Source organism: Apteryx mantelli, chromosome Z (genome assembly GCF_036417845.1).
Source record: "Apteryx mantelli isolate bAptMan1 chromosome Z, bAptMan1.hap1, whole genome shotgun sequence".
In the NCBI taxonomy this organism is placed as follows: domain Eukaryota; kingdom Metazoa; phylum Chordata; class Aves; order Apterygiformes; family Apterygidae; genus Apteryx; species Apteryx mantelli.
In genome coordinates this window covers 77,762,284-77,787,582 of record NC_090020.1, presented here as the reverse complement: position 1 = coordinate 77,787,582, position 25,299 = coordinate 77,762,284, and the positions used below count along the sequence as shown (strand labels likewise).

General features: G+C 57.2%; 5 protein-coding genes across 6 annotated transcripts in view; 4 read left to right on the top strand and 1 right to left on the bottom strand.

The window, feature by feature from the left end:
• Positions 1-25,299, bottom strand: part of UBAP2 (ubiquitin associated protein 2) — a 116,443-nt gene that overhangs the window by 8,551 nt on the left and 82,593 nt on the right. The window lies entirely within an intron of this gene.
• Positions 1,851-3,301, top strand: LOC136995286 (interferon-like). Its single transcript, XM_067315439.1, has one exon. It carries the CDS (start codon positions 2,224-2,226, stop codon positions 2,959-2,961), a length of 738 nt encoding a protein of 245 aa, XP_067171540.1. The 5' UTR covers positions 1,851-2,223; the 3' UTR covers positions 2,962-3,301.
• Positions 6,287-7,004, top strand: LOC136995287 (interferon-like). Its single transcript, XM_067315440.1, has one exon. It carries the CDS (start codon positions 6,316-6,318, stop codon positions 6,892-6,894), a length of 579 nt encoding a protein of 192 aa, XP_067171541.1. The 5' UTR covers positions 6,287-6,315; the 3' UTR covers positions 6,895-7,004.
• Positions 12,293-13,980, top strand: LOC136995457 (interferon-like). The gene has a single exon (XM_067316733.1). The coding sequence runs from the start codon at positions 13,292-13,294 to the stop codon at positions 13,868-13,870; it is 579 nt and encodes a 192-aa protein (XP_067172834.1). The 5' UTR covers positions 12,293-13,291; the 3' UTR covers positions 13,871-13,980.
• Positions 19,505-21,040, top strand: LOC136995302 (interferon-like). Its single transcript, XM_067315615.1, has one exon. It carries the CDS (start codon positions 20,345-20,347, stop codon positions 20,921-20,923), a length of 579 nt encoding a protein of 192 aa, XP_067171716.1. The 5' UTR covers positions 19,505-20,344; the 3' UTR covers positions 20,924-21,040.

The following is a 25,299-nucleotide window of genomic DNA, read 5'->3' as shown; positions in this document are numbered from 1 at the left end:
ATGGGGAACATGAGAGCATCTGCTTCCTTCAGGTTATCTGATCAAGACCTTTCAGTGCAAAAGGGATTATAAATCAACAGGGAAGTGTTTAACAAAACACACAGAGGCACAGACCTGACTGACAAGGGATAACAGAAACAGTGACAAGGAGTAGAAGTCTCTGGTCACTGATTACAGAATCACAGAATCACAGAATCGCTGAGGTTGGAAGGGACCTCTGGAGATCATCTAGTCCAACCGCCCTGCTCAAGCAGGGTCACCTAGAGCACATTGCACAGGATCGCATCCAGGTGGGTTTTGAATATCTCCAGAGAAGGAGACTCCACAACCTCACTGGGCAACCTGTTCCAGTGCTCTGTCACCCTCACAGTGAAGAAGTTTTTCCTCATGTTCAGATGGAAGCATCTGTGTTTCAGTTTGTGCCCGTTGCCTCGCGTCCTGTCGCTCGGCACCACTGAAAAGAGTCTGGTCCCATCCTCTCGACACCCTCCCTTCAGATACTTGTACACGTTGATAAGATCTCCTCTCAGCCTTCTAACAGGCCATTAGGAGAAGTACAGGCATAGCATTGGAGAGCTGGACTTTGTTAAGACAACAGATATGAGGATTTGGGGTTGTTCATGGGGGCCTGTGGGATTATGCAAAACTTAATAAGGGATATTTGGGAGAAGAATATGGGAGAAGAACAAGGAGGAGGTAATAGAGAGGAGGGGGTATAAAAGTGGCTGGGCACATGCAGGTAGCTGCCGGTCAGCACGCCTGTCTGACCAAGCCCTGTGCCTGGTCACCGCCACCTGCCTTTTTTAATAAATAAATAAATAAATAAAAATGAAAGAATAATAAATATAAATAAATAAAAAATAAAAAAATGAAACCCATTCTTATCCATCTTTCCATGTAATCTCACTCCCCACCCTGCACCCAGGTGCTGTCAGGTCCAGGGGACAGTACCCAGAGAGACCCAAGTGAGAGTTTGGGGCCAGCACCTGGAGTAAAACCCCAGTGCTGGCAGCCCCATTTCTGCAGTGGCAGCAGCAGGGGTGAGGGAGGTCCCCAGCGCCACCACAGGAGTGGGACCAGAAAGCCCCAGGTGCCGGGTCTGGCTGCCGGGAGCCAGAGCGCATGGAGTGAGGGTCTCGACGCCAGCAGTAGAAGCTGGGCTGCAGATCATGGTGCCCAGCACTGTGTCTGCACCCGTCTGTGCAGCTGGCCACGTCCGAGTTGCATGTACATCCCCCAGGGGATACATTCAGCCTCACTCCTGGCTGAACCTGCAACCAGGAAAGCAGCAGCCGCATCCGTCAGCCTGGGATGGGGAGACCCCCGGGTCGTGGGTGCTCCGGGATGGGCTCGGCAGGAGGGATCCCCCTGGCAGCAAGGGCTCTTATAACCACCCTTAACAATGGCAGCTTATCACCTCCAGGATGAATCACTTTTCACAAAACACAGCCAAATTCTCTACCAAAAATCTTATCAGAACAAAATAGTGTTCTCTTCTCCTTCGGAGGAAAAAAATTGCAAAAGCAGATTTGGAGAAGAGATCTGAACAGGACCTGGTGGATATTATTTGGAAGTGACACACTAGTTTGTTTTTCCTATACAAAGTGGACAAAGTTTAACCAAATCTGTGTGAGAACAGAATCTAAGAAATCCAACTATTCCCCCCCACCCCTCAGGTGGGGGAAAAGTAGTATTTGCTTCATCAATACCCCATATCCCTACCCTCAACCATACACACACACACCATGAGAAAATTTGAGTGCAAATCCGTTAAAACAGGAAAGACCGGTTACAACACAGAGCAAAGGAAAATGCCTAAACAAATCCCGAACACAGCTGCCCCAAAAGCTTCTGCCTCAGGCACTTTCACATCTGACACCAAACACAAGACAACAAAAGCCAGGCTTCCCCAAGAGGGTCTTCTTCCAGCACCCAGACCACAGCACTGAGAAAGGACAATGCTCTTCCTCCTCTGTAGAGTGGACACTGCATGGATACACTTCAAGTGCAACAGAAACCACAATGAAAAAGAAACACCAAATAGAAAGCAAAAATGAAAATGGAAACAGGGAAATTCTCTGAATCTAGAAAGATGATGAAGGGAAACATGCCGCACCACATAAAGCCAGACACACAGCACAGCCTGAAGCACAGCACTCGCCAACGACGACCAAGGCTCACAAGCCTCCTGCACGGCACCACCGGACAACTGAACACACCACCATGGCTGCGCCCGCAACACGACACCCCTGCCTGTGGCACGGCGCTCCGGTGCTCCTGCTCCTCCTGCCCGCTCTCAGCGCCGCCCTCAGCTGCGCCAACCTTCGCACCCGACAGAGCACCTTCAACTGGGACAGCCTCCAGCTCCTCCACGCCATGGCACCCAGCCTGCCTCAGCCCTGCGACCACGACGCACCTTTCCCCTTCCCCAAAACCCTCCTGGCAATCCAGGCCCCACGACAAGCCACCAACGCCATCCTCCGCATCCTCCGGCACCTCTTCGCCACTCTCAGCAACGAAAACACCCCCGCGCACTGGGACAGCCAAGCACACCAACAGCTCCTCAACCAGCTCCACAGCCAAATCCAGCACCTCCAACGATGCCTCCCTGGCACCGGCACGGATTCCAAAAGCCAAGGGCCACGCAACCCCTGGCTCAGCATCATCACGTACTTCCGGCGCATCCAGGACTTCCTCCGCACGCACAACCACAGCCCCTGTGCCTGGGAAAATGTCTGCCTCGAAGTTCAGACTTGCTTCCAACACATCGACAAGCTTACCCAGAGAATGGAAAGCCAGTCAGCTCCCTCCCTCCAAACCCATCCTCGTCCAAAGACTGTCCCCAGTGAAAGCCAGAAGCCACCAAGCCACAGGAGGCATCTACAGCAAGGACTCGGATTTATCAGCACCACTCAGCCCTCTTCCAGACGTGGCCCCATGCCACCTGGCAAACAGGCATGACAGCACTGAACCCAGCAGCACCACAACCATGCGGGGGCCAGGCTGCGGCACAGCCCGCACACCCACACCACCCTGCGCTCCCCATGGCCACAACTTCTGCGCAAAGGAAGCTAGAGGAATAGACAGACATGTTTCAGATCAAGGCACAGCAGGGAAGCTATGCGAAAAGGGGCAGTATTTATTACCCATGGCGTTCTACATTCCTTCTGGAAGGCAACCTCCTCTAATGGAGAGGAAGGTCCCAATGGCAACTGCCAAAGACTCTCACATGCCGATGACTATTTATTATGCATTTTTATTTATTTATTTATTTATTTATTCACTCACTCACTCTTTGGAAATAAAGACCTTTTGTAAAAATAAAAGGTGGTCATCATGAATAAATTATGTGGGAAAAGGCAAGACCCACAAATGCAGGCAGGAGTGATCCTCCCTCCTGCAGCCCACTCTATGCAGGCCGCTCTCCCTGACCAACAGCCCGCTCCACCTGCCTGGGCTGGCATGAGCGCAGGCCCCCAAAACCCGTTGCGCACAACCCTACAGCAAGACCTGGGCACCAAGCAGGGAGGCGAAGCAAAGGCGAGCCTTCAAGAGGCAGGCAGGGGAACACACCAAGGGGCATGGCTGTTCAGATCAAAGACGAGACCCCGATCCTTACTGCACCCCCTGCAAAACAGTTGCCAGCCCACTATTACAAGCCAGGGAGACGGCTGGGAACCTCACCCTCAGCCCTACATGCAACCGTGTCCCACCAAGCCCACAGGTCTCTCCCACTGAAGCCAGACACTCACGGGGGCCTGCACCCACACCGTCAATGCGACGCCTGCCCCGCAACAGGGATCACAACACAAACCAATCTGTGCCTGCCGAGGCACACGGCTCTCATGCCTCAAGCCCACCCTACCCACGTGTCTCGGGCACACCACTCAACACAGGCCACAGCTCAAGGCTGTGCTGCCAGCAGCCTCCTCTCCTTCACTGCTGCTGCCCCTTCCCAAGAACCACCCTGGGGCCTCCACAACTCTCAACCTCAACACAGCCTGCCCCAAGCTCTCCTCACCTCCCAACACACTCCCGCTCCCTTCCCAACCCTCTCCCACACACAAGGCGCCAGACCCACACCCAGTTACATACCACTCCCCAAAACAACCACTTCATCACAAACAAACCTCTTGGGGACAGCAAGGAGGGCACCCATCAAAGCCTGCAGTGGTTTAGACAAGGAGCGGCACCCTGATGCTGCCAATTCCCCCAGAATCACAGAATCACAGAATGGTTGAGGTTGGAACGGATCTCTGGAGATCACCTAGTCCAACCCCTCTGGCTCAAGCAGCGTCACCTAGAGCACGTTGCACAGCATCACGTCCAGGCGGGTTTTGAATATCTCCAGAGGAGACAACTCCACAACCTCTCTGGGCAACCTGCTCCAGTGCTCTGTCACCCTCACAGTGAAGAAGTTTTTCCTCATGTTCAGATGCAACTGTCTGTGTTTCAGTTTGTGCCCGTTGCCTCGCGTCCTGTCGCTGGGCACCACTGAAAAGAGTCTGGCTCCATCCTCTTGACACCCTCCCTTCAGATACTTGTACACGTCAATGAGATCTCCTCTCAGCCTTCTCTTCTCCAGGCTAAACAGGCCCAGCTCTCTCAGTCTTTCCTCACAAGAGAGATGCTCCAGTCCCCTAATCCTCTTTGTAGCCCTTCGCTGGACTTGCTCCAGTAGCGCCACATCCCTCTTGTACTGGGGAGCCCAGAACTGGATGCAGTACTCCAGTACTCCCCCAAGCAAACCCCAAAATGCCAGACAAAACAGTAGCAGAGCACCCAACAGTTCCTGGACAGCTACAATCATCGTGGCCTGTCCAGGCCTCTCCCGGGCAGGCCGGAGCTCACACACCAGCAACTACGGGGCCAACCGCGGACCTGCCTCGCAGCACAGATCACGTTAGTGCGGTCTTTCTTCATCCCAGCACATCCTCAGCAAGCAAAAAGCAACATCCCCCAAACACCATTGCCCTAGCGTGCAATGAGGGCCTCTCCAACCCAGCAAGCACAGATCAGCACAACGACAGCGTCCTACGCTAACAGTGCTGCCCACGCACCAGCTCCTCCATCGCCCTCCAAACACCAGTGCCACCACCCCAAAAACCTCTGCCCTAGCTGCTTTCCCCCTCCCCCCGCAACTAAGCCAGGGCAGGACAACCCCAAAGTTAAGCCTGCTCTGGCCTCCCCCCACATGTCAAACACAGCAGCGGGCAAGGACACCGTGCTCCCTGCGCAGCGGCAGCGCCAACACAGGGATGCTCTTCCACCACCTCACCAGCACTACAAGGAAATTGCTAAGTACAAATGCAAAATGGGATATCGCACGCAGACGCAAAGCAAGGAAAGGAAACACATGGCACCAAATACATTCGGGTACATAGCAAGACCCCTCTGAAGCACAATCAAGCTCCAGGTCACACTGGATACCTCGTCATGTCCCTTCTAACCAAAAATCACCCGCAAGCCTGGGCAGGCGCGACCTTACTGCTCTCTTCAGCCACCTCATGCAAGCACATACAGAAGACTAAGCCAGACTCTTCTCAGACATGAAAATGGACAGCATGAGAGTTAAGGGTGCAAGTCAGAGCATGGGAAAGTCAAAAACAAGAGAAAGAAAAAAAACTATTATTATTTTTACAATAAAGGTGAAATAACACCGGAATAGCAATTGGGAAGGTTGTGGATATCTCCATCTGTGCAGATACTCACAGCTCAACTGCACAAAGCCATGAGACACCTCCTCCAGTGCAACCTGCCCTCTGCACCGGGCCGCAACGCACACCTCCCCAACCTTCTCCCAAAATACAGCACGCGGCAACACTTGCAGAGCATGAAGAGCACCGAGACACTAACAGCAAAACAAAAACAACAGGCACCCTGAAAGCAAAAGCAACACAACCAATACGGCAACATTACATCAAGAAAGTTGGCGAGTTGGGAAATTCAAAACCACAAAGCAGCCACAAGACCACAACTGCAAGGCGAAAGGGAAACACAAGACAACAGCCAGCCTCCCCAAACTGGGCCGCCCCCAAAACACCAATCACAGCACCACAGAAGCACCACTGCAGCCCTCCAACGCACAGCAAGCCACGCAAGCACACTTCCACTAACACTGCAAAAGCCACCAAACCTACAAACAAAACTGAAAACGAGACCAGGAAATTCTTCACAAATAGAAATGGCAAATGGAAACATGCCGCACCACATAAAGCCAGACACACAGCACAGTCTCAAGCACAGCACTCGCCAATGACGACCAAGGCTCACAAGCCTCCTGCACGGCACCACCGGACAACTGAACACACCACCATGGCTGCGCCCGCAACACGACACCCCTGCCTGTGGCACGGCGCTCCGGTGCTCCTGCTCCTCCTGCCCGCTCTCAGCGCCGCCCTCAGCTGCGCCAACCTTCGCACCCGACAGAGCACCTTCAACTGGGACAGCCTCCAGCTCCTCCACGCCATGGCACCCAGCCCGCCTCAGCCCTGCGACCAACACGACGCACCTTTCCCCTTCCCCAAAACCCTCCTGGCAATCCAGGCCCCACGACAAGCCACCGACGCCATCCTCCGCATCCTCCGGCACCTCTTCGCCACTCTCAGCAACGAAAACACCCCCGCGCACTGGGACAGCCAAGCACACCAACAGCTCCTCAACCAGCTCCACAGCCAAATCCAGCACCTCCAGCGATGCCTCCCTGGCACCGGCACGGATTCCAAAAGCCAAGGGCCACGCAACCCCTGGCTCAGCATCACTACGTACTTCCAGCGCATCCAGGACTTCCTCCGCACGCACAACCACAGCCCCTGTGCCTGGGACAACGTCCGCCTCGAAGCTCACACCTGCTTCCAGCGCATCCACAACCTCACCCGCACCATGGCAGATTAGCCACAACCCCTCCTCACCACAACCACGCACCCACACACATCGCACCCAACACACACCCCTCACCCAGGGACGGTCACTCCCACAGCACCCTCCTCGCCTGCCCCCACAACACCCACACCATCCCGCCTCCACCACCACCACCGCACGGAGCCCAGCAGCACCGTGACCACGCACGGCCACGCTTCGGCACCCCGCGCACCCCACGCCCACCCCTGCTCCCACAGAGGCACCCACCGATGGCGAACACCGAGCCCCTGTGCACACACCCAGGGCCAACACGAGCCACCCACTACTTCGGGCCCGCCAACGCATCTCATCCTCTCCGCTGCCGACTCCCCTCCACCAAGGGAAACAGCTGATGCCAGCAACCTACCCAGACCCTCACGCCCCACAAAACCACCCCACCTATTTATTTAACTTATTCTATTTATTCTGATTATTGTGTTGCTCTATTTATTCTTCTATTTATTCGAGGCAAATAAAGACCTTTTGTAAGAACTTGGCTGTCACCGGCCTCACACAATCATAGCACCATCATTTCAGGGGGAAGCCGCCGCCAGGCGTCACCTTGGCCAACTCCCGCCTCCAAACAGCTCGCACGACATTGGGGTGCTCGCCTCCGTGTCCAGATGACGCTGGGACACCTCCTCTACGGGGACAGCGGCTTAGGCCATCCCACGCGCAAGGCCTCGCTCGCACTGGCCCTTCTTCGACTTCAGCAGCTTCCCGCCACACCATTTACTTCTCACGCCTCTCCAGGTCCCCCCGCTCAGCAGCAGCCCTGCCCTCCAGCGCATTGATCGCTCCACTCCGCCGGGTCACTGGCCACCACAGCCCTCCTCAGAGCGCAGCCATCCCATCGCCCTGGGCGGCAACACACACATCCAACAGCTCTGGCGCCACCACCCGCCCAGATGCCAGGCACCCCACGAGTTACTGGCTGCCGACAGGACGCCGCACCACTGACCACAGCGCTTCCCAGAGCAGCATTCCCCTTCGCGTCACACCCGCCTTCTCCTCCACCTGCGCAGCGCACATCTCGCCAATGGGGCAGCAGGGAAAATAGGCAAGGCTCTGTCAAAGGCCTTCCGAAAACCACAGTATACTACATCCGCTGCTCTACCCTGCTCAACACCACCACTCACCTCCTCCTACCAAGCTATCGCCCCGGTCACGCAGCATCCGCCCTCGGAAAACGCAGCCTGCCTCTGCCCCCTCACCTCCACAGCGCTCAGCTCTTCAGAAATACCTGCCCACACAAACCGCCTCCGGAAACAGCCCAGCAACTGGCCGCAGCCTCACCGGCCTCCACTTCCCTCCATCCTCCCTCTCGCCCTTCTCCAACACGGCGGAGACGCCTGCTTTTTGCCACTCAGCAGCAACCTCCCCCCATGGCCAGCACCTTGCAACAGTGAGACACAGCGGCCTCCCAAAGACATCAAACGCCTCCTTCAGCACCCACGGGCGCATCCCAGCTGCTCACAGGCACTCCCGCACACCCAAGGGCCTTAACGGACCCCTGCCTCTTCCTTCCCCTACCCGTGGGCACACCTTCACTCCCACACAGCCTCGCGCACCCGCGAGGCCTGAGGACAAGCCTTACCAACAACAACTGGCACACAACAGGCTCCCAGTACCTCAGCCTCTTCCCAATCCCTTCTCGCTACCTTCCCAGACCCAGGCGGACACGCGCCCACACTCTCCTTAGCCTGCCGGTGCCCACCCAGGCACTTGCAGAAACCCTCCTCCTTCCAGCTCCAGCTCTCCTTTGCCTTGCCCGACTCCAGCCCTACACGCCCACCCAGGCTCTCCATTCCCCTCCCAAGCAGCCTCTCCTCGCCCTCCCGCCACCTTCTCTGCTCTCCCCTCTTCCTTGGGCACCAGGCTCCAGCGCCACGTTCACTCACGCTGCCCGCCTGCCACGCCGCCTCCAGCTGCTGCACGTTGCGAGACACCATTCGCGGGCTCCCAGCAGGCGCTCCGGGAAGATTAGACAGCTCTCCGCGGCCCCCGCACCACACCAGGGCACTTCCCCGCCCCGCTGCACCAGCCAACACCTCTTCCTTCCGCCTCACTAGCGACTCCAACACACCAGCTCACCACGGGGCTTCAACAGTCACCGCCAGGACCAGATACTCTTCGACACGTGCCAGCAACCCCCAGGACACCTGGCACCCACCCCTATTGCCCTTCCAGCACCCACTCGTGTGCTGCAAGTCAACCGGGACCACCAGCACCTCTCACTCACCGGCTCTCTCCTCCTCCCAGAGCAAGGCGGCATCTGCCCCTCACTCGCCAGCAGTACGCCTGCAGCACGCACCTACTCCACCACCGCCTCTCCTCATCTCTCCTCTCAGCCTCACCCCACAAACTCCTGCCTGCTTCGCCACCTGTCCCACTCCAGACCTCCCCGCGTTCAAGACTCTCCGTCACACACAGCACAACCCCGCCTCCAGCCCGGACCACGCTATCCTGGCTTCACGGCCTCTTGCCCTCCGCTACACTTCTCCAATCCAACAACCTGCCCAACCACCTCGCCGGGACCCCAGCCAGCTCACACCTCTGCATCTCTGCACGGACTCCGCACTACCCCTGCAAACAGGGACCAGTGCGTTCCCACAACCACACCTGCGCACTCAAATGCGGCACCCATAGGCGCTGTGCCCTCTCCCTCCTGCCTTCGCCCTTCTCAACACCAGGCCGCACAAAGATCTCACACACCAACCACCACCTCCAAGCAACCCTCCTTCGACGTCCGCGCTGCAACACACGACACACCTCCCCAGGCCTCTTCCCAACAGAACGATACGGCCATCCCGACCAAGGGGCAGTTTAGGGCTCTCGACAGTCGAGAGCTTATGGGTAAGGATTAAAGGGCAGGCTAGCATGGGTGACACTGTTGTGGGTGTTTACTACAGGCCACCTGATCAGGAAGAGGAAGTCAATGAGGCCTTCTACAGACAGCTGGAAGTAGCCTCACGATCCCAGGCCCTGGTTCTCATGGGGGACTTCAACCACCCTGATTACCTGCTGGAAAGACAACACAGCTAGGCATAAACAGTCCCGCAGGTTCCTGCAGAGCATTGGTGACAACTTCTTGACACAGGTGGTGGAGGAGCCAACAAGGAGAGGTGTGCTGCTGGACCTCGTACTAACAAACAAAGAAGGACTGGTGGAAGATGTGAAGGTCGGGGGCAGCCTTGGCTGCAGTGACCATGAGACGGTGGAGTTCAGGATCCTGCGAGGAGGCAGCAGGGCACTAAGTAGGATCGCAACCCTAGACTTCAGGAGAGCAAACTTTGGCCTCTTCAGGGACCTACTCAGAGGAATCCCATGGGTTAGGGCCCTAGAAGGAAGGGGCGTTCAAGAGAGCTGGTTAATATTCAAACATCACCTCCTCCAGGCTCAAGAGCGGTGCATCCCTATGAGTAGGAAGTCAAGCAAAGGAGGTAGGAGACCTGCATGCATGAGCAAGGAGCTCCTGGCAAAACTCAACCAGAAGAAGGAAGTCTACAGAAAGTGGAAAGGGGCACAGGCCACTTGGGAGGAATATAGGAACGTTGTCAGAGCATGCAGGGATGTGACAAGGAAGGCTAAGGCCCGTTTGGAATTCAATCTGGCGAGAGATGTCAAGGACAGCAAGAAGGGCTTCTTCAAATACATCAGTAGCAAGAGGAAGACTAGGGAAAATGTGGGCCCTTTGCGAAATGGGGTGAGTGCCCTGGTGACAAAGGATGCAGAGAAGGCAGAGTTACTGAATGCCTTCTTTGCTTCAGTCTTTACTGCTCAGGCCAGCCCTCAGGAACCCCAGACCCTGGAGACAAGAGAGAAAGTCTGGAGAAAGGAAGACTTTCCCTTGGTGGAGGAGGAGTGCGTTAGAGATCATTTAAGCAAACTTGACACCCACAAATCCATGCGCCCTGATGGGATGCACCCACGAGTGCTGAGGGAGCTGGCGGATGTCATTGCTAAGCCACTCTCCATCATCTTTGAAAGGACATGGAGAACAGGAGAGGTGCCTGAAGACTGCAAGAAAGCCAATGTCACCCCAGTCTTCAAAAAGGGCAAGAAGGAGGACCCAGGCAACTACAGCCCAGTCAGCCTCACCTCCATCCCTGGAAAGGTGATGGAGCAGCTCATCCTGGAGGCCATCTCCAAGCATGTGGAGGACAAGAAGGTGATCAGGAGTCGTCAGCATGGATTCACCAAGGGGAAATCATGCCTAACCAATCTGATAGCCTTCTCTGATGGAATGACTGCCTGGGTAGATGAGGGGAGAGCAGTGGATGTTGTCTCCCTTGACTTCAGCAAGGCTTTTGACACTGTCTCCCATAACATCCCCATAGACAAGCTCAGGAAGTGTGGGCTGGATGAGTGGACAGTGAGGTGGATTGAGAACTGGCTGAATGGCAGAGCTCAGAGGGTTGTGATCAGCGGCGCAGACTCTAGTTGGAGGACTGTAGCTAGCGGTGTCCCCCAGGGGTCAGGACTGGGTCCAGTCTTGTTCAACTTCTTCATCAACGACCTGGAGAAAGGCACAGAGTGCACCCTCAGCAAGTTTGCTGATGATACAAAACTGGGAGGAGTGGCCGATACACCAGAGGGCTGTGCTGCCATTCAGAGAGACCTGGACAGGCTGCAGAGCTGGGCGGAGAGGAACCTCATGAAGTTCAACAAAGGCAAGTGCAGGGTCCTGCACCTGGGGAGGAATAACCCCATGCACCAGTACAGGTTGGGGGCTGACCTGCTGGAGAGCAGCTCTGCAGAGAAGGACCTGGGAGTGCTGGTGGACACCAAGCTAAGCATGAGGCAGCAATGTTCCCTTGTGGCCAAGAAGGCCAATGGTATCCTGGGCTGCATCAGGAAGAGTGTTGCCAGCAGGTCGAGGGAGGTGATTCTCCCCCTCTACTCAGCCCTGGTGAGGCCACATCTGGAGTACTGCGTCCAGTTCTGGGCTCCCCAGTACAAGAGGGACGTGGCCCTACTGGAGCAAGTCCAGCGAAGGGCTACAAAGATGATTAGGGGATTGGAGCATCTCTCTTGTGAGGAAAGACTGAGAGAGCTGGGCCTGTTTAGCCTGGAGAAGAGAAGGCTGAGAGGAGATCTTATCAATGTGTACAAGTATCTGAAGGGAGGGTGTCAAGAGGATGGAGCCAGACTCTTTTCAGTGGTGCCCAGCGACAGGACGCGAGGCAACGGGCACAAACTGAAACACAGATGCTTCCATCTGAACATGAGGAAAAACTTCTTCACTGTGAGGGTGACAGAGCACTGGAACAGGTTGCCCAGAGAGGTGGTGGAGTCTCCTTCTCTGGAGATATTCAAAACCCACCTGGATGCAATCCTGTGCAATGTGCTCTAGGTGACCCTGCTTGAGCAGGGCGGTTGGCCTAGATGATCTCCAGAGGTCCCTTCCAACCTCAGCGATTCTGTGACAGACACCGCAGGCAAGCAGGCACAGAAGACAGAGCCACACTCCGCTCACACGGACACAGGCACACCACCACAAGGCAAAGGCACAAGCGGGAACACCACAAAGGCTTCCCCAAGCAGCACAACACACACACACACACACACACCCCACCCTGCTCAACACCACCACTCACCTCCTCCTACCAAGCTATCGCCCCAGTCACGCAGCATCTGCCCTCGGAAAATGCAGCCTGCCTCTGCCCCCTCACCTCCACAGCGCTCAGCTCTTCAGAAACACCTGCCCAGAAACACACACACACCAACCATCGTGGGACTCAAACACTAAAAAGGAGAACAGAAACTGTGGGACTTTCATCCAGGCACACACACAAAGCTCAGCTGCACGAGGCCATGAGACACCTCCTCCAATGCAACCTGCCCTCTGCACCAGGCCGCAACGCACACCTCCCCAACCTTCTCCCAAAATACAGCACGCGGCAACACTTGCAGAGCATGAAGAGCACCGAGACACTAACAGCAAAACAAAAACAACAGGCACCCTGAAAGCAAAAGCAACACAACCAATACGGCAACATTACATCAAGAAAGTTGGCGAGTTGGGAAATTCAAACACACAAAGACCACAACTGCAAGGCGAAAGGGAAACACAAGACAACAGCCAGCCTCCCCAAACTGGGCCGCCCCCAAAACACCAATCACAGCACCACAGAAGCACCACTGCAGCCCTCCAACGCACAGCAAGCCACGCAAGCACACTTCCACTAACACTGCAAAAGCCACCAAACCTACAAACAAAACTGAAAACGAGACCAGGAAATTCTTCACAAATAGAAATGGCAAATGGAAACATGCCGCACCACATAAAGCCAGACACACAGCACAGTCTCAAGCACAGCACTCGCCAACGACGACCAAGGCTCACAAGCCTCCTGCACGGCACCACCGGACAACTGAACACACCACCATGGCTGCGCCCGCAACACGACACCCCTGCCTGTGGCACGGCGCTCCGGTGCTCCTGCTCCTCCTGCCCGCTCTCAGCGCCGCCCTCAGCTGCGCCAACCTTCGCACCCGACAGAGCACCTTCAACTGGGACAGCCTCCAGCTCCTCCACGCCATGGCACCCAGCCCGCCTCAGCCCTGCGACCAACACGACGCACCTTTCCCCTTCCCCAAAACCCTCCTGGCAATCCAGGCCCCACGACAAGCCACCGACGCCATCCTCCGCATCCTCCGGCACCTCTTCGCCACTCTCAGCAACGAAAACATCCCCGCGCACTGGGACAGCCAAGCACACCAACAGCTCCTCAACCAGCTCCACAGCCAAATCCAGCACCTCCAGCGATGCCTCCCTGGCACCGGCACGGATTCCAAAAGCCAAGGGCCACACAACCCCTGGCTCAGCATCACTACGTACTTCCGGCGCATCCAGGACTTCCTCCGCACGCACAACCACAGCCCCTGTGCCTGGGACAACGTCCGCCTCGAAGCTCACACCTGCTTCCAGCGCATCCACAACCTCACCCGCACCATGGCAGATTAGCCACAACCCCTCCTCACCACAACCACGCACCCACACACATCGCACCCAACACACACCCCTCACCCAGGGACGGTCACTCCCACAGCACCCTCCTCGCCTGCCCCCACAACACCCACACCATCCCGCCTCCACCACCACCACCGCACGGAGCCCAGCAGCACCGTGACCACGCACGGCCACGCTTCGGCACCCCGCGCACCCCACGCCCACCCCTGCTCCCACAGAGGCACCCACCGATGGCGAACACCGAGCCCCCCCGTGCACACACCCAGGGCCAACACGAGCCACCCACTACTTCGGGCCCGCCAACGCATCTCGTCCTCTCCGCTGCCGACTCCCCTCCACCAAGGGAAACAGCTGATGCCAGCAACTTACCCAGACCCTCACGCCCCACAAAACCACCCCACCTATTTATTTAACTTATTCTATTTATTCTGATTATTGTGTTGCTCTATTTATTCTTCTATTTATTCGAGGCAAATAAAGACCTTTTGTAAGAACTTGGCTGTCACCGGCCTCACACAATCATAGCACCATCATTTCAGGGGGAAGCCGCCGCCAGGCGTCACCTTGGCCAACTCCCGCCTCCAAACAGCTCGCACGACATTGGGGTGCTCGCCTCCGTGTCCAGATGACGCTGGGACACCTCCTCTACGGGGACAGCGGCTTAGGCCATCCCACGCGCAAGGCCTCGCTCCCACTGGCCCTTCTTCGACTTCAGCAGCTTCCCGCCACACCATTTACTTCTCACGCCTCTCCAGGTCCCCCCGCTCAGCAGCAGCCCTGCCCTCCAGCGCATTGATCGCTCCACTCCGCCGGGTCACTGGCCACCACAGCCCTCCTCAGAGCGCAGCCATCCCATCGCCCTGGGCGGCAACACACACATCCAACAGCTCTGGCGCCACCACCCGCCCAGATGCCAGGCACCCCACGAGTTACTGGCTGCCGACAGGACGCCGCACCACTGACCACAGCGCTTCCCAGAGCAGCATTCCCCTTCGCGTCACACCCGCCTTCTCCTCCACCTGCGCAGCGCACATCTCGCCAATGGGGCAGCAGGGAAAATAGGCAAGGCTCTGTCAAAGGCCTTCCGAAAACCACAGTATACTACATCCGCTGCTCTACCCTGCTCAACACCACCACTCACCTCCTCCTACCAAGCTATCGCCCCGGTCACGCAGCATCCGCCCTCGGAAAACGCAGCCTGCCTCTGCCCCCTCACCTCCACAGCGCTCAGCTCTTCAGAAATACCTGCCCACACAAACCGCCTCCGGAAACAGCCCAGCAACTGGCCGCAGCCTCACCGGCCTCCACTTCCCTCCATCCTCCCTCTCGCCCTTCTCCAACACGGCGGAGACGCCTGCTTTTTGCCACTCAGCAGCAACCTCCCCCCATGGCCAGCACCTTGCAACAGTGAGACACAGCGGCCTCCCAAAGACATCAAACGCCTCCTTCAGCACCCACGGGCGCATCCCAGCTGCTCACAGGCACTCCCGCACACCCAAGGGCCTTAACGGACCCCTGCCTCTTCCTTCCCCTACCCGTGGGCACACCTTCACTCCCACACAGCCTCGCGCACCCGCGAGGCCTGAGGACAAGCCTTACCAACAACAACTGGCACACAACAGGCTCCCAGTACCTCAGCCTCTTCCCAATCCCTTCTCGCTACCTTCCCAGACCCAGGCGGACACGCGCCCACACTCTCCTTAGCCTGCCGGTGCCCACCCAGGCACTTGCAGAAACCCTCCTCCTTCCAGCTCCAGCTCTCCTTTGCCTTGCCCGACTCCAGCCCTACACGCCCACCCAGGCTCTCCATTCCCCTCCCAAGCAGCCTCTCCTCGCCCTCCCGCCACCTTCTCTGCTCTCCCCTCTTCCTTGGGCACCAGGCTCCAGCGCCACGTTCACTCACGCTGCCCGCCTGCCACGCCGCCTCCAGCTGCTGCACGTTGCGAGACACCATTCGCGGGCTCCCAGCAGGCGCTCCGGGAAGATTAGACAGCTCTCCGCGGCCCCCGCACCACACCAGGGCACTTCCCCGCCCCGCTGCACCAGCCAACACCTCTTCCTTCCGCCTCACTAGCGACTCCAACACACCAGCTCACCACGGGGCTTCAACAGTCACCGCCAGGACCAGATACTCTTCGACACGTGCCAGCAACCCCCAGGACACCTGGCACCCACCCCTATTGCCCTTCCAGCACCCACTCGTGTGCTGCAAGTCAACCGGGACCACCAGCACCTCTCACTCACCGGCTCTCTCCTCCTCCCAGAGCAAGGCGGCATCTGCCCCTCACTCGCCAGCAGTACGCCTGCAGCACGCACCTACTCCACCACCGCCTCTCCTCATCTCTCCTCTCAGCCTCACCCCACAAACTCCTGCCTGCTTCGCCACCTGTCCCACTCCAGACCTCCCCGCGTTCAAGACTCTCCGTAACACACAGCACAACCCCGCCTCCAGCCCAGACCACGCTATCCTGGCTTCACGGCCTCTTGCCCTCCGCTACACTTCTCCAATCCAACAACCTGCCCAACCACCTCGCCGGGACCCCAGCCAGCTCACACCTCTGCATCTCTGCACGGACTCCGCACTACCCCTGCAAACAGGGACCAGTGCGTTCCCACAACCACACCTGCGCACTCAAATGCGGCACCCATAGGCGCTGTGCCCTCTCCCTCCTGCCTTCGCCCTTCTCAACACCAGGCCGCACAAAGATCTCACACACCAACCACCACCTCCAAGCAACCCTCCTTCGACGTCCACGCTGCAACACACGACACACCTCCCCAGGCCTCTTCCCAACAGAACGATACGGCCATCCCGGCCAAGGGGCAGTTTAGGGCTCTCGACAGTCGAGAGCTTATGGGTAAGGATTAAAGGGCAGGCTAGCATGGGTGACACTGTTGTGGGTGTTTACTACAGGCCACCTGATCAGGAAGAGGAAGTCAATGAGGCCTTCTACAGACAGCTGGAAGTAGCCTCACGATCCCAGGCCCTGGTTCTCATGGGGGACTTCAGCCACCCTGATTATCTGCTGGAAAGACAACACAGCTAGGCATAAACAGTCCCGCAGGTTCCTGCAGAGCATTGGTGACAACTTCTTGACACAGGTGGTGGAGGAGCCAACAAGGAGAGGTGTGCTGCTGGACCTCGTACTAACAAACAAAGAAGGACTGGTGGAAGATGTGAAGGTCGGGGGCAGCCTTGGCTGCAGTGACCATGAGACGGTGGAGTTCAGGATCCTGCGAGGAGGCAGCAGGGCACTAAGTAGGATCGCAACCCTAGACTTCAGGAGAGCAAACTTTGGCCTCTTCAGGGACCTACTCAGAGGAATCCCATGGGTTAGGGCCCTAGGAGGAAGGGGCGTTCAAGAGAGCTGGTTAATATTCAAACATCACCTCCTCCAGGCTCAAGAGCGGTGCATCCCTATGAGTAGGAAGTCAAGCAAAGGAGGTAGGAGACCTGCATGCATGAGCAAGGAGCTCCTGGCAAAACTCAACCAGAAGAAGGAAGTCTACAGAAAGTGGAAAGGGGCACAGGCCACTTGGGAGGAATATAGGAACGTTGTCAGAGCATGCAGGGATGTGACAAGGAAGGCTAAGGCCCGTTTGGAATTCAATCTGGCGAGAGATGTCAAGGACAGCAAGAAGGGCTTCTTCAAATACATCAGTAGCAAGAGGAAGACTAGGGAAAATGTGGGCCCTTTGCGGAATGGGGTGGGTGCCCTGGTGACAAAGGATGCAGAGAAGGCAGAGTTACTGAATGCCTTCTTTGCTTCAGTCTTTACTGCTCAGGCCAGCCCTCAGGAACCCCAGACCCTGGAGACAAGAGAGAAAGTCTGGAGAAAGGAAGACTTTCCCTTGGTGGAGGAGGAGTGCGTTAGAGATCATTTAAGCAAACTTGACACCCACAAATCCATGCGCCCTGATGGGATGCACCCACGAGTGCTGAGGGAGCTGGCGGATGTCATTGCTAAGCCACTCTCCATCATCTTTGAAAGGACATGGAGAACAGGAGAGGTGCCTGAAGACTGCAAGAAAGCCAATGTCACGCCAGTCTTCAAAAAGGGCAAGAAGGAGGACCCAGGCAACTACAGCCCAGTCAGCCTCACCTCCATCCCTGGAAAGGTGATGGAGCAGCTCATCCTGGAGGCCATCTCCAAGCATGTGGAGGACAAGAAGGTGATCAGGAGTCGTCAGCATGGATTCACCAAGGGGAAATCATGCCTAACCAATCTGATAGCCTTCTCTGATGGAATGACTGCCTGGGTAGATGAGGGGAGAGCAGTGGATGTTGTCTCCCTTGACTTCAGCAAGGCTTTTGACACTGTCTCCCATAACATCCCCATAGACAAGCTCAGGAAGTGTGGGCTGGATGAGTGGACAGTGAGGTGGATTGAGAACTGGCTGAATGGCAGAGCTCAGAGGGTTGTGATCAGCGGCGCAGACTCTAGTTGGAGGACTGTAGCTAGCGGTGTCCCCCAGGGGTCAGGACTGGGTCCAGTCTTGTTCAACTTCTTCATCAACGACCTGGATGAAGGGACGGAGTGCACCCTCAGCAAGTTTGCTGATGATACAAAACTGGGAGGAGTGGCCGATACACCAGAGGGCTGTGCTGCCATTCAGAGAGACCTGGACAGGCTGCAGAGCTGGGCGGAGAGGAACCTCATGAAGTTCAACAAAGGCAAGTGCAGGGTCCTGCACCTGGGGAGGAATAACCCCATGCACCAGTACAGGTTGAGGGTTGACCTGCTGGAAAGCAGCTCTGCAGAGAAGGACCTGGGAGTGCTGGTGGACACCAAGCTAAGCATGAGGCAGCAATGTGCCCTTGTGGCCAAGAAGGCCAATGGTATCCTGGGCTGCATCAGGAAGAGTGTTGCCAGCAGGTCGAGGGAGGTGATTCTCCCCCTCTACTCAGCCCTGGTGAGGCCACATCTGGAGTACTGCGTCCAGTTCTGGGCTCCCCAGTACAAGAGGGACGTGGCCCTACTGGAGCAAGTCCAGCGAAGGGCTACAAAGATGATTAGGGGATTGGAGCATCTCTCTTGTGAGGAAAGACTGAGAGAGCTGGGCCTGTTTAGCCTGCAGAAGAGAAGGCTGAGAGGAGATCTTATCAATGTGTACAAGTATCTGAAGGGAGGGTGTCAAGAGGATGGAGCCAGACTCTTTTCAGTGGTGCCCAGCGACAGGACGCGAGGCAACGGGCACAAACTGAAACACAGATGCTTCCATCTGAACATGAGGAAAAACTTCTTCACTGTGAGGGTGACAGAGCACTGGAACAGGTTGCCCAGAGAGGTTGTGGAGTCTCCTTCTCTGGAGATATTCAAAACCCACCTGGATGCAATCCTGTGCAATGTGCTCTAGGTGACCCTGCTTGAGCAGGGCGGTTGGACTAGATGATCTCCAGAGGTCCCTTCCAACCTCAGCGATTCTGTGACAGACACCGCAGGCAAGCAGGCACAGAAGACAGAGCCACACTCCGCTCACACGGACACAGGCACACCACCACAAGGCAAAGGCACAAGCGGGAACACCACAAAGGCTTCCCCAAGCAGCACAACACACACACACACACACACACACACACCCTACCCTGCTCAACACCACCACTCACACACACACACACACACACACACACACACACACACACACACACCCTACCCTGCTCAACACCACCACTCACCTCCTCCTACCAAGCTATCGCCCCAGTCACGCAGCATCTGCCCTCGGAAAATGCAGCCTGCCTCTGCCCCCTCACCTCCACAGCGCTCAGCTCTTCAGAAACACCTGCCCAGAAACACACACACACCAACCATCGTGGGACTCAAACACTAAAAAGGAGAACAGAAACTGTGGGACTTTCATCCAGGCACACACACAAAGCTCAGCTGCACGAGGCCATGAGACACCTCCTCCAATGCAACCTGCCCTCTGCACCAGGCCGCAACGCACACCTCCCCAACCTTCTCCCAAAATACAGCACGCGGCAACACTTGCAGAGCATGAAGAGCACCGAGACACTAACAGCAAAACAAAAACAACAGGCACCCTGAAAGCAAAAGCAACACAACCAATACGGCAACATTACATCAAGAAAGTTGGCGAGTTGGGAAATTCAAACACACAAAGACCACAACTGCAAGGCGAAAGGGAAACACAAGACAACAGCCAGCCTCCCCAAACTGGGCCGCCCCCAAAACACCAATCACAGCACCACAGAAGCACCACTGCAGCCCTCCAACGCACAGCAAGCCACGCAAGCACACTTCCACTAACACTGCAAAAGCCACCAAACCTACAAACAAAACTGAAAACGAGACCAGGAAATTCTTCACAAATAGAAATGGCAAATGGAAACATGCCGCACCACATAAAGCCAGACACACAGCACAGTCTCAAGCACAGCACTCGCCAACGACGACCAAGGCTCACAAGCCTCCTGCACGGCACCACCGGACAACTGAACACACCACCATGGCTGCGCCCGCAACACGACACCCCTGCCTGTGGCACGGCGCTCCGGTGCTCCTGCTCCTCCTGCCCGCTCTCAGCGCCGCCCTCAGCTGCGCCAACCTTCGCACCCGACAGAGCACCTTCAACTGGGACAGCCTCCAGCTCCTCCACGCCATGGCACCCAGCCCGCCTCAGCCCTGCGACCAACACGACGCACCTTTCCCCTTCCCCAAAACCCTCCTGGCAATCCAGGCCCCACGACAAGCCACCGACGCCATCCTCCGCATCCTCCGGCACCTCTTCACCACTCTCAGCAACGAAAACACCCCCGCGCACTGGGACAGCCAAGCACACCAACAGCTCCTCAACCAGCTCCACAGCCAAATCCAGCACCTCCAGCGATGCCTCCCTGGCACCGGCACGGATTCCAAAAGCCAAGGGCCACACAACCCCTGGCTCAGCATCACTACGTACTTCCAGCGCATCCAGGACTTCCTCCGCACGCACAACCACAGCCCCTGTGCCTGGGACAACGTCCGCCTCGAAGCTCACACCTGCTTCCAGCGCATCCACAACCTCACCCGCACCATGGCAGATTAGCCACAACCCCTCCTCACCACAACCACGCACCCACACACATCGCACCCAACACACACCCCTCACCCAGGGACGGTCACTCCCACAGCACCCTCCTCGCCTGCCCCCACAACACCCACACCATCCCGCCTCCACCACCACCACCGCACGGAGCCCAGCAGCACCGTGACCACGCACGGCCACGCTTCGGCACCCCGCGCACCCCACGCCCACCCCTGCTCCCACAGAGGCACCCACCGATGGCGAACACCGAGCCCCCCCGTGCACACACCCAGGGCCAACACGAGCCACCCACTACTTCGGGCCCGCCAACGCATCTCGTCCTCTCCGCTGCCGACTCCCCTCCACCAAGGGAAACAGCTGATGCCAGCAACTTACCCAGACCCTCACGCCCCACAAAACCACCCCACCTATTTATTTAACTTATTCTATTTATTCTGATTATTGTGTTGCTCTATTTATTCTTCTATTTATTCGAGGCAAATAAAGACCTTTTGTAAGAACTTGGCTGTCACCGGCCTCACACAATCATAGCACCATCATTTCAGGGGGAAGCCGCCGCCAGGCGTCACCTTGGCCAACTCCCGCCTCCAAACAGCTCGCACGACATTGGGGTGCTCGCCTCCGTGTCCAGATGACGCTGGGACACCTCCTCTACGGGGACAGCGGCTTAGGCCATCCCACGCGCAAGGCCTCGCTCCCACTGGCCCTTCTTCGACTTCAGCAGCTTCCCGCCACACCATTTACTTCTCACGCCTCTCCAGGTCCCCCCGCTCAGCAGCAGCCCTGCCCTCCAGCGCATTGATCGCTCCACTCCGCCGGGTCACTGGCCACCACAGCCCTCCTCAGAGCGCAGCCATCCCATCGCCCTGGGCGGCAACACACACATCCAACAGCTCTGGCGCCACCACCCGCCCAGATGCCAGGCACCCCACGAGTTACTGGCTGCCGACAGGACGCCGCACCACTGACCACAGCGCTTCCCAGAGCAGCATTCCCCTTCGCGTCACACCCGCCTTCTCCTCCACCTGCGCAGCGCACATCTCGCCAATGGGGCAGCAGGGAAAATAGGCAAGGCTCTGTCAAAGGCCTTCCGAAAACCACAGTATACTACATCCGCTGCTCTACCCTGCTCAACACCACCACTCACCTCCTCCTACCAAGCTATCGCCCCGGTCACGCAGCATCCGCCCTCGGAAAACGCAGCCTGCCTCTGCCCCCTCACCTCCACAGCGCTCAGCTCTTCAGAAATACCTGCCCACACAAACCGCCTCCGGAAACAGCCCAGCAACTGGCCGCAGCCTCACCGGCCTCCACTTCCCTCCATCCTCCCTCTCGCCCTTCTCCAACACGGCGGAGACGCCTGCTTTTTGCCACTCAGCAGCAACCTCCCCCCATGGCCAGCACCTTGCAACAGTGAGACACAGCGGCCTCCCAAAGACATCAAACGCCTCCTTCAGCACCCACGGGCGCATCCCAGCTGCTCACAGGCACTCCCGCACACCCAAGGGCCTTAACGGACCCCTGCCTCTTCCTTCCCCTACCCGTGGGCACACCTTCACTCCCACACAGCCTCGCGCACCCGCGAGGCCTGAGGACAAGCCTTACCAACAACAACTGGCACACAACAGGCTCCCAGTACCTCAGCCTCTTCCCAATCCCTTCTCGCTACCTTCCCAGACCCAGGCGGACACGCGCCCACACTCTCCTTAGCCTGCCGGTGCCCACCCAGGCACTTGCAGAAACCCTCCTCCTTCCAGCTCCAGCTCTCCTTTGCCTTGCCCGACTCCAGCCCTACACGCCCACCCAGGCTCTCCATTCCCCTCCCAAGCAGCCTCTCCTCGCCCTCCCGCCACCTTCTCTGCTCTCCCCTCTTCCTTGGGCACCAGGCTCCAGCGCCACGTTCACTCACGCTGCCCACCTGCCACGCCGCCTCCAGCTGCTGCACGTTGCGAGACACCATTCGCGGGCTCCCAGCAGGCGCTCCGGGAAGATTAGACAGCTCTCCGCGGCCCCCGCACCACACCAGGGCACTTCCCCGCCCCGCTGCACCAGCCAACACCTCTTCCTTCCGCCTCACTAGCGACTCCAACACACCAGCTCACCACGGGGCTTCAACAGTCACCGCCAGGACCAGATACTCTTCGACACGTGCCAGCAACCCCCAGGACACCTGGCACCCACCCCTATTGCCCTTCCAGCACCCACTCGTGTGCTGCAAGTCAACCGGGACCACCAGCACCTCTCACTCACCGGCTCTCTCCTCCTCCCAGAGCAAGGCGGCATCTGCCCCTCACTCGCCAGCAGTACGCCTGCAGCACGCACCTACTCCACCACCGCCTCTCCTCATCTCTCCTCTCAGCCTCACCCCACAAACTCCTGCCTGCTTCGCCACCTGTCCCACTCCAGACCTCCCCGCGTTCAAGACTCTCCGTCACACACAGCACAACCCCGCCTCCAGCCCGGACCACGCTATCCTGGCTTCACGGCCTCTTGCCCTCCGCTACACTTCTCCAATCCAACAACCTGCCCAACCACCTCGCCGGGACCCCAGCCAGCTCACACCTCTGCATCTCTGCACGGACTCCGCACTACCCCTGCAAACAGGGACCAGTGCGTTCCCACAACCACACCTGCGCACTCAAATGCGGCACCCATAGGCGCTGTGCCCTCTCCCTCCTGCCTTCGCCCTTCTCAACACCAGGCCGCACAAAGATCTCACACACCAACCACCACCTCCAAGCAACCCTCCTTCGACGTCCACGCTGCAACACACGACACACCTCCCCAGGCCTCTTCCCAACAGAACGATACGGCCATCCCGGCCAAGGGGCAGTTTAGGGCTCTCGACAGTCGAGAGCTTATGGGTAAGGATTAAAGGGCAGGCTAGCATGGGTGACACTGTTGTGGGTGTTTACTACAGGCCACCTGATCAGGAAGAGGAAGTCAATGAGGCCTTCTACAGACAGCTGGAAGTAGCCTCACGATCCCAGGCCCTGGTTCTCATGGGGGACTTCAGCCACCCTGATTATCTGCTGGAAAGACAACACAGCTAGGCATAAACAGTCCCGCAGGTTCCTGCAGAGCATTGGTGACAACTTCTTGACACAGGTGGTGGAGGAGCCAACAAGGAGAGGTGTGCTGCTGGACCTCGTACTAACAAACAAAGAAGGACTGGTGGAAGATGTGAAGGTCGGGGGCAGCCTTGGCTGCAGTGACCATGAGACGGTGGAGTTCAGGATCCTGCGAGGAGGCAGCAGGGCACTAAGTAGGATCGCAACCCTAGACTTCAGGAGAGCAAACTTTGGCCTCTTCAGGGACCTACTCAGAGGAATCCCATGGGTTAGGGCCCTAGAAGGAAGGGGCGTTCAAGAGAGCTGGTTAATATTCAAACATCACCTCCTCCAGGCTCAAGAGCGGTGCATCCCTATGAGTAGGAAGTCAAGCAAAGGAGGTAGGAGACCTGCATGCATGAGCAAGGAGCTCCTGGCAAAACTCAACCAGAAGAAGGAAGTCTACAGAAAGTGGAAAGGGGCACAGGCCACTTGGGAGGAATATAGGAACGTTGTCAGAGCATGCAGGGATGTGACAAGGAAGGCTAAGGCCCGTTTGGAATTCAATCTGGCGAGAGATGTCAAGGACAGCAAGAAGGGCTTCTTCAAATACATCAGTAGCAAGAGGAAGACTAGGGAAAATGTGGGCCCTTTGCTGAATGGGGTGGGTGCCCTGGTGACAAAGGATGCAGAGAAGGCAGAGTTACTGAATGCCTTCTTTGCTTCAGTCTTTACTGCTCAGGCCAGCCCTCAGGAACCCCAGACCCTGGAGACAAGAGAGAAAGTCTGGAGAAAGGAAGACTTTCCCTTGGTGGAGGAGGAGTGCGTTAGAGATCATTTAAGCAAACTTGACACCCACAAATCCATGCGCCCTGATGGGATGCACCCACGAGTGCTGAGGGAGCTGGCGGATGTCATTGCTAAGCCACTCTCCATCATCTTTGAAAGGACATGGAGAACAGGAGAGGTGCCTGAAGACTGCAAGAAAGCCAATGTCACCCCAGTCTTCAAAAAGGGCAAGAAGGAGGACCCAGGCAACTACAGCCCAGTCAGCCTCACCTCCATCCCTGGAAAGGTGATGGAGCAGCTCATCCTGGAGGCCATCTCCAAGCATGTGGAGAACAAGAAGGTGATCAGGAGTCGTCAGCATGGATTCACCAAGGGGAAATCATGCCTAACCAATCTGATAGCCTTCTCTGATGGAATGACTGCCTGGGTAGATGAGGGGAGAGCAGTGGATGTTGTCTCCCTTGACTTCAGCAAGGCTTTTGACACTGTCTCCCATAACATCCCCATAGACAAGCTCAGGAAGTGTGGGCTGGATGA

Coding starts and splice junctions, on each gene's coding strand:
- LOC136995457 (XM_067316733.1), top strand. CDS start 13,292: ATGGCTGCGCCCGCAACACGACACCCCTGCCTGTGGCACGGCGCTCCG.
- LOC136995287 (XM_067315440.1), top strand. CDS start 6,316: ATGGCTGCGCCCGCAACACGACACCCCTGCCTGTGGCACGGCGCTCCG.
- LOC136995302 (XM_067315615.1), top strand. CDS start 20,345: ATGGCTGCGCCCGCAACACGACACCCCTGCCTGTGGCACGGCGCTCCG.
- LOC136995286 (XM_067315439.1), top strand. CDS start 2,224: ATGGCTGCGCCCGCAACACGACACCCCTGCCTGTGGCACGGCGCTCCG.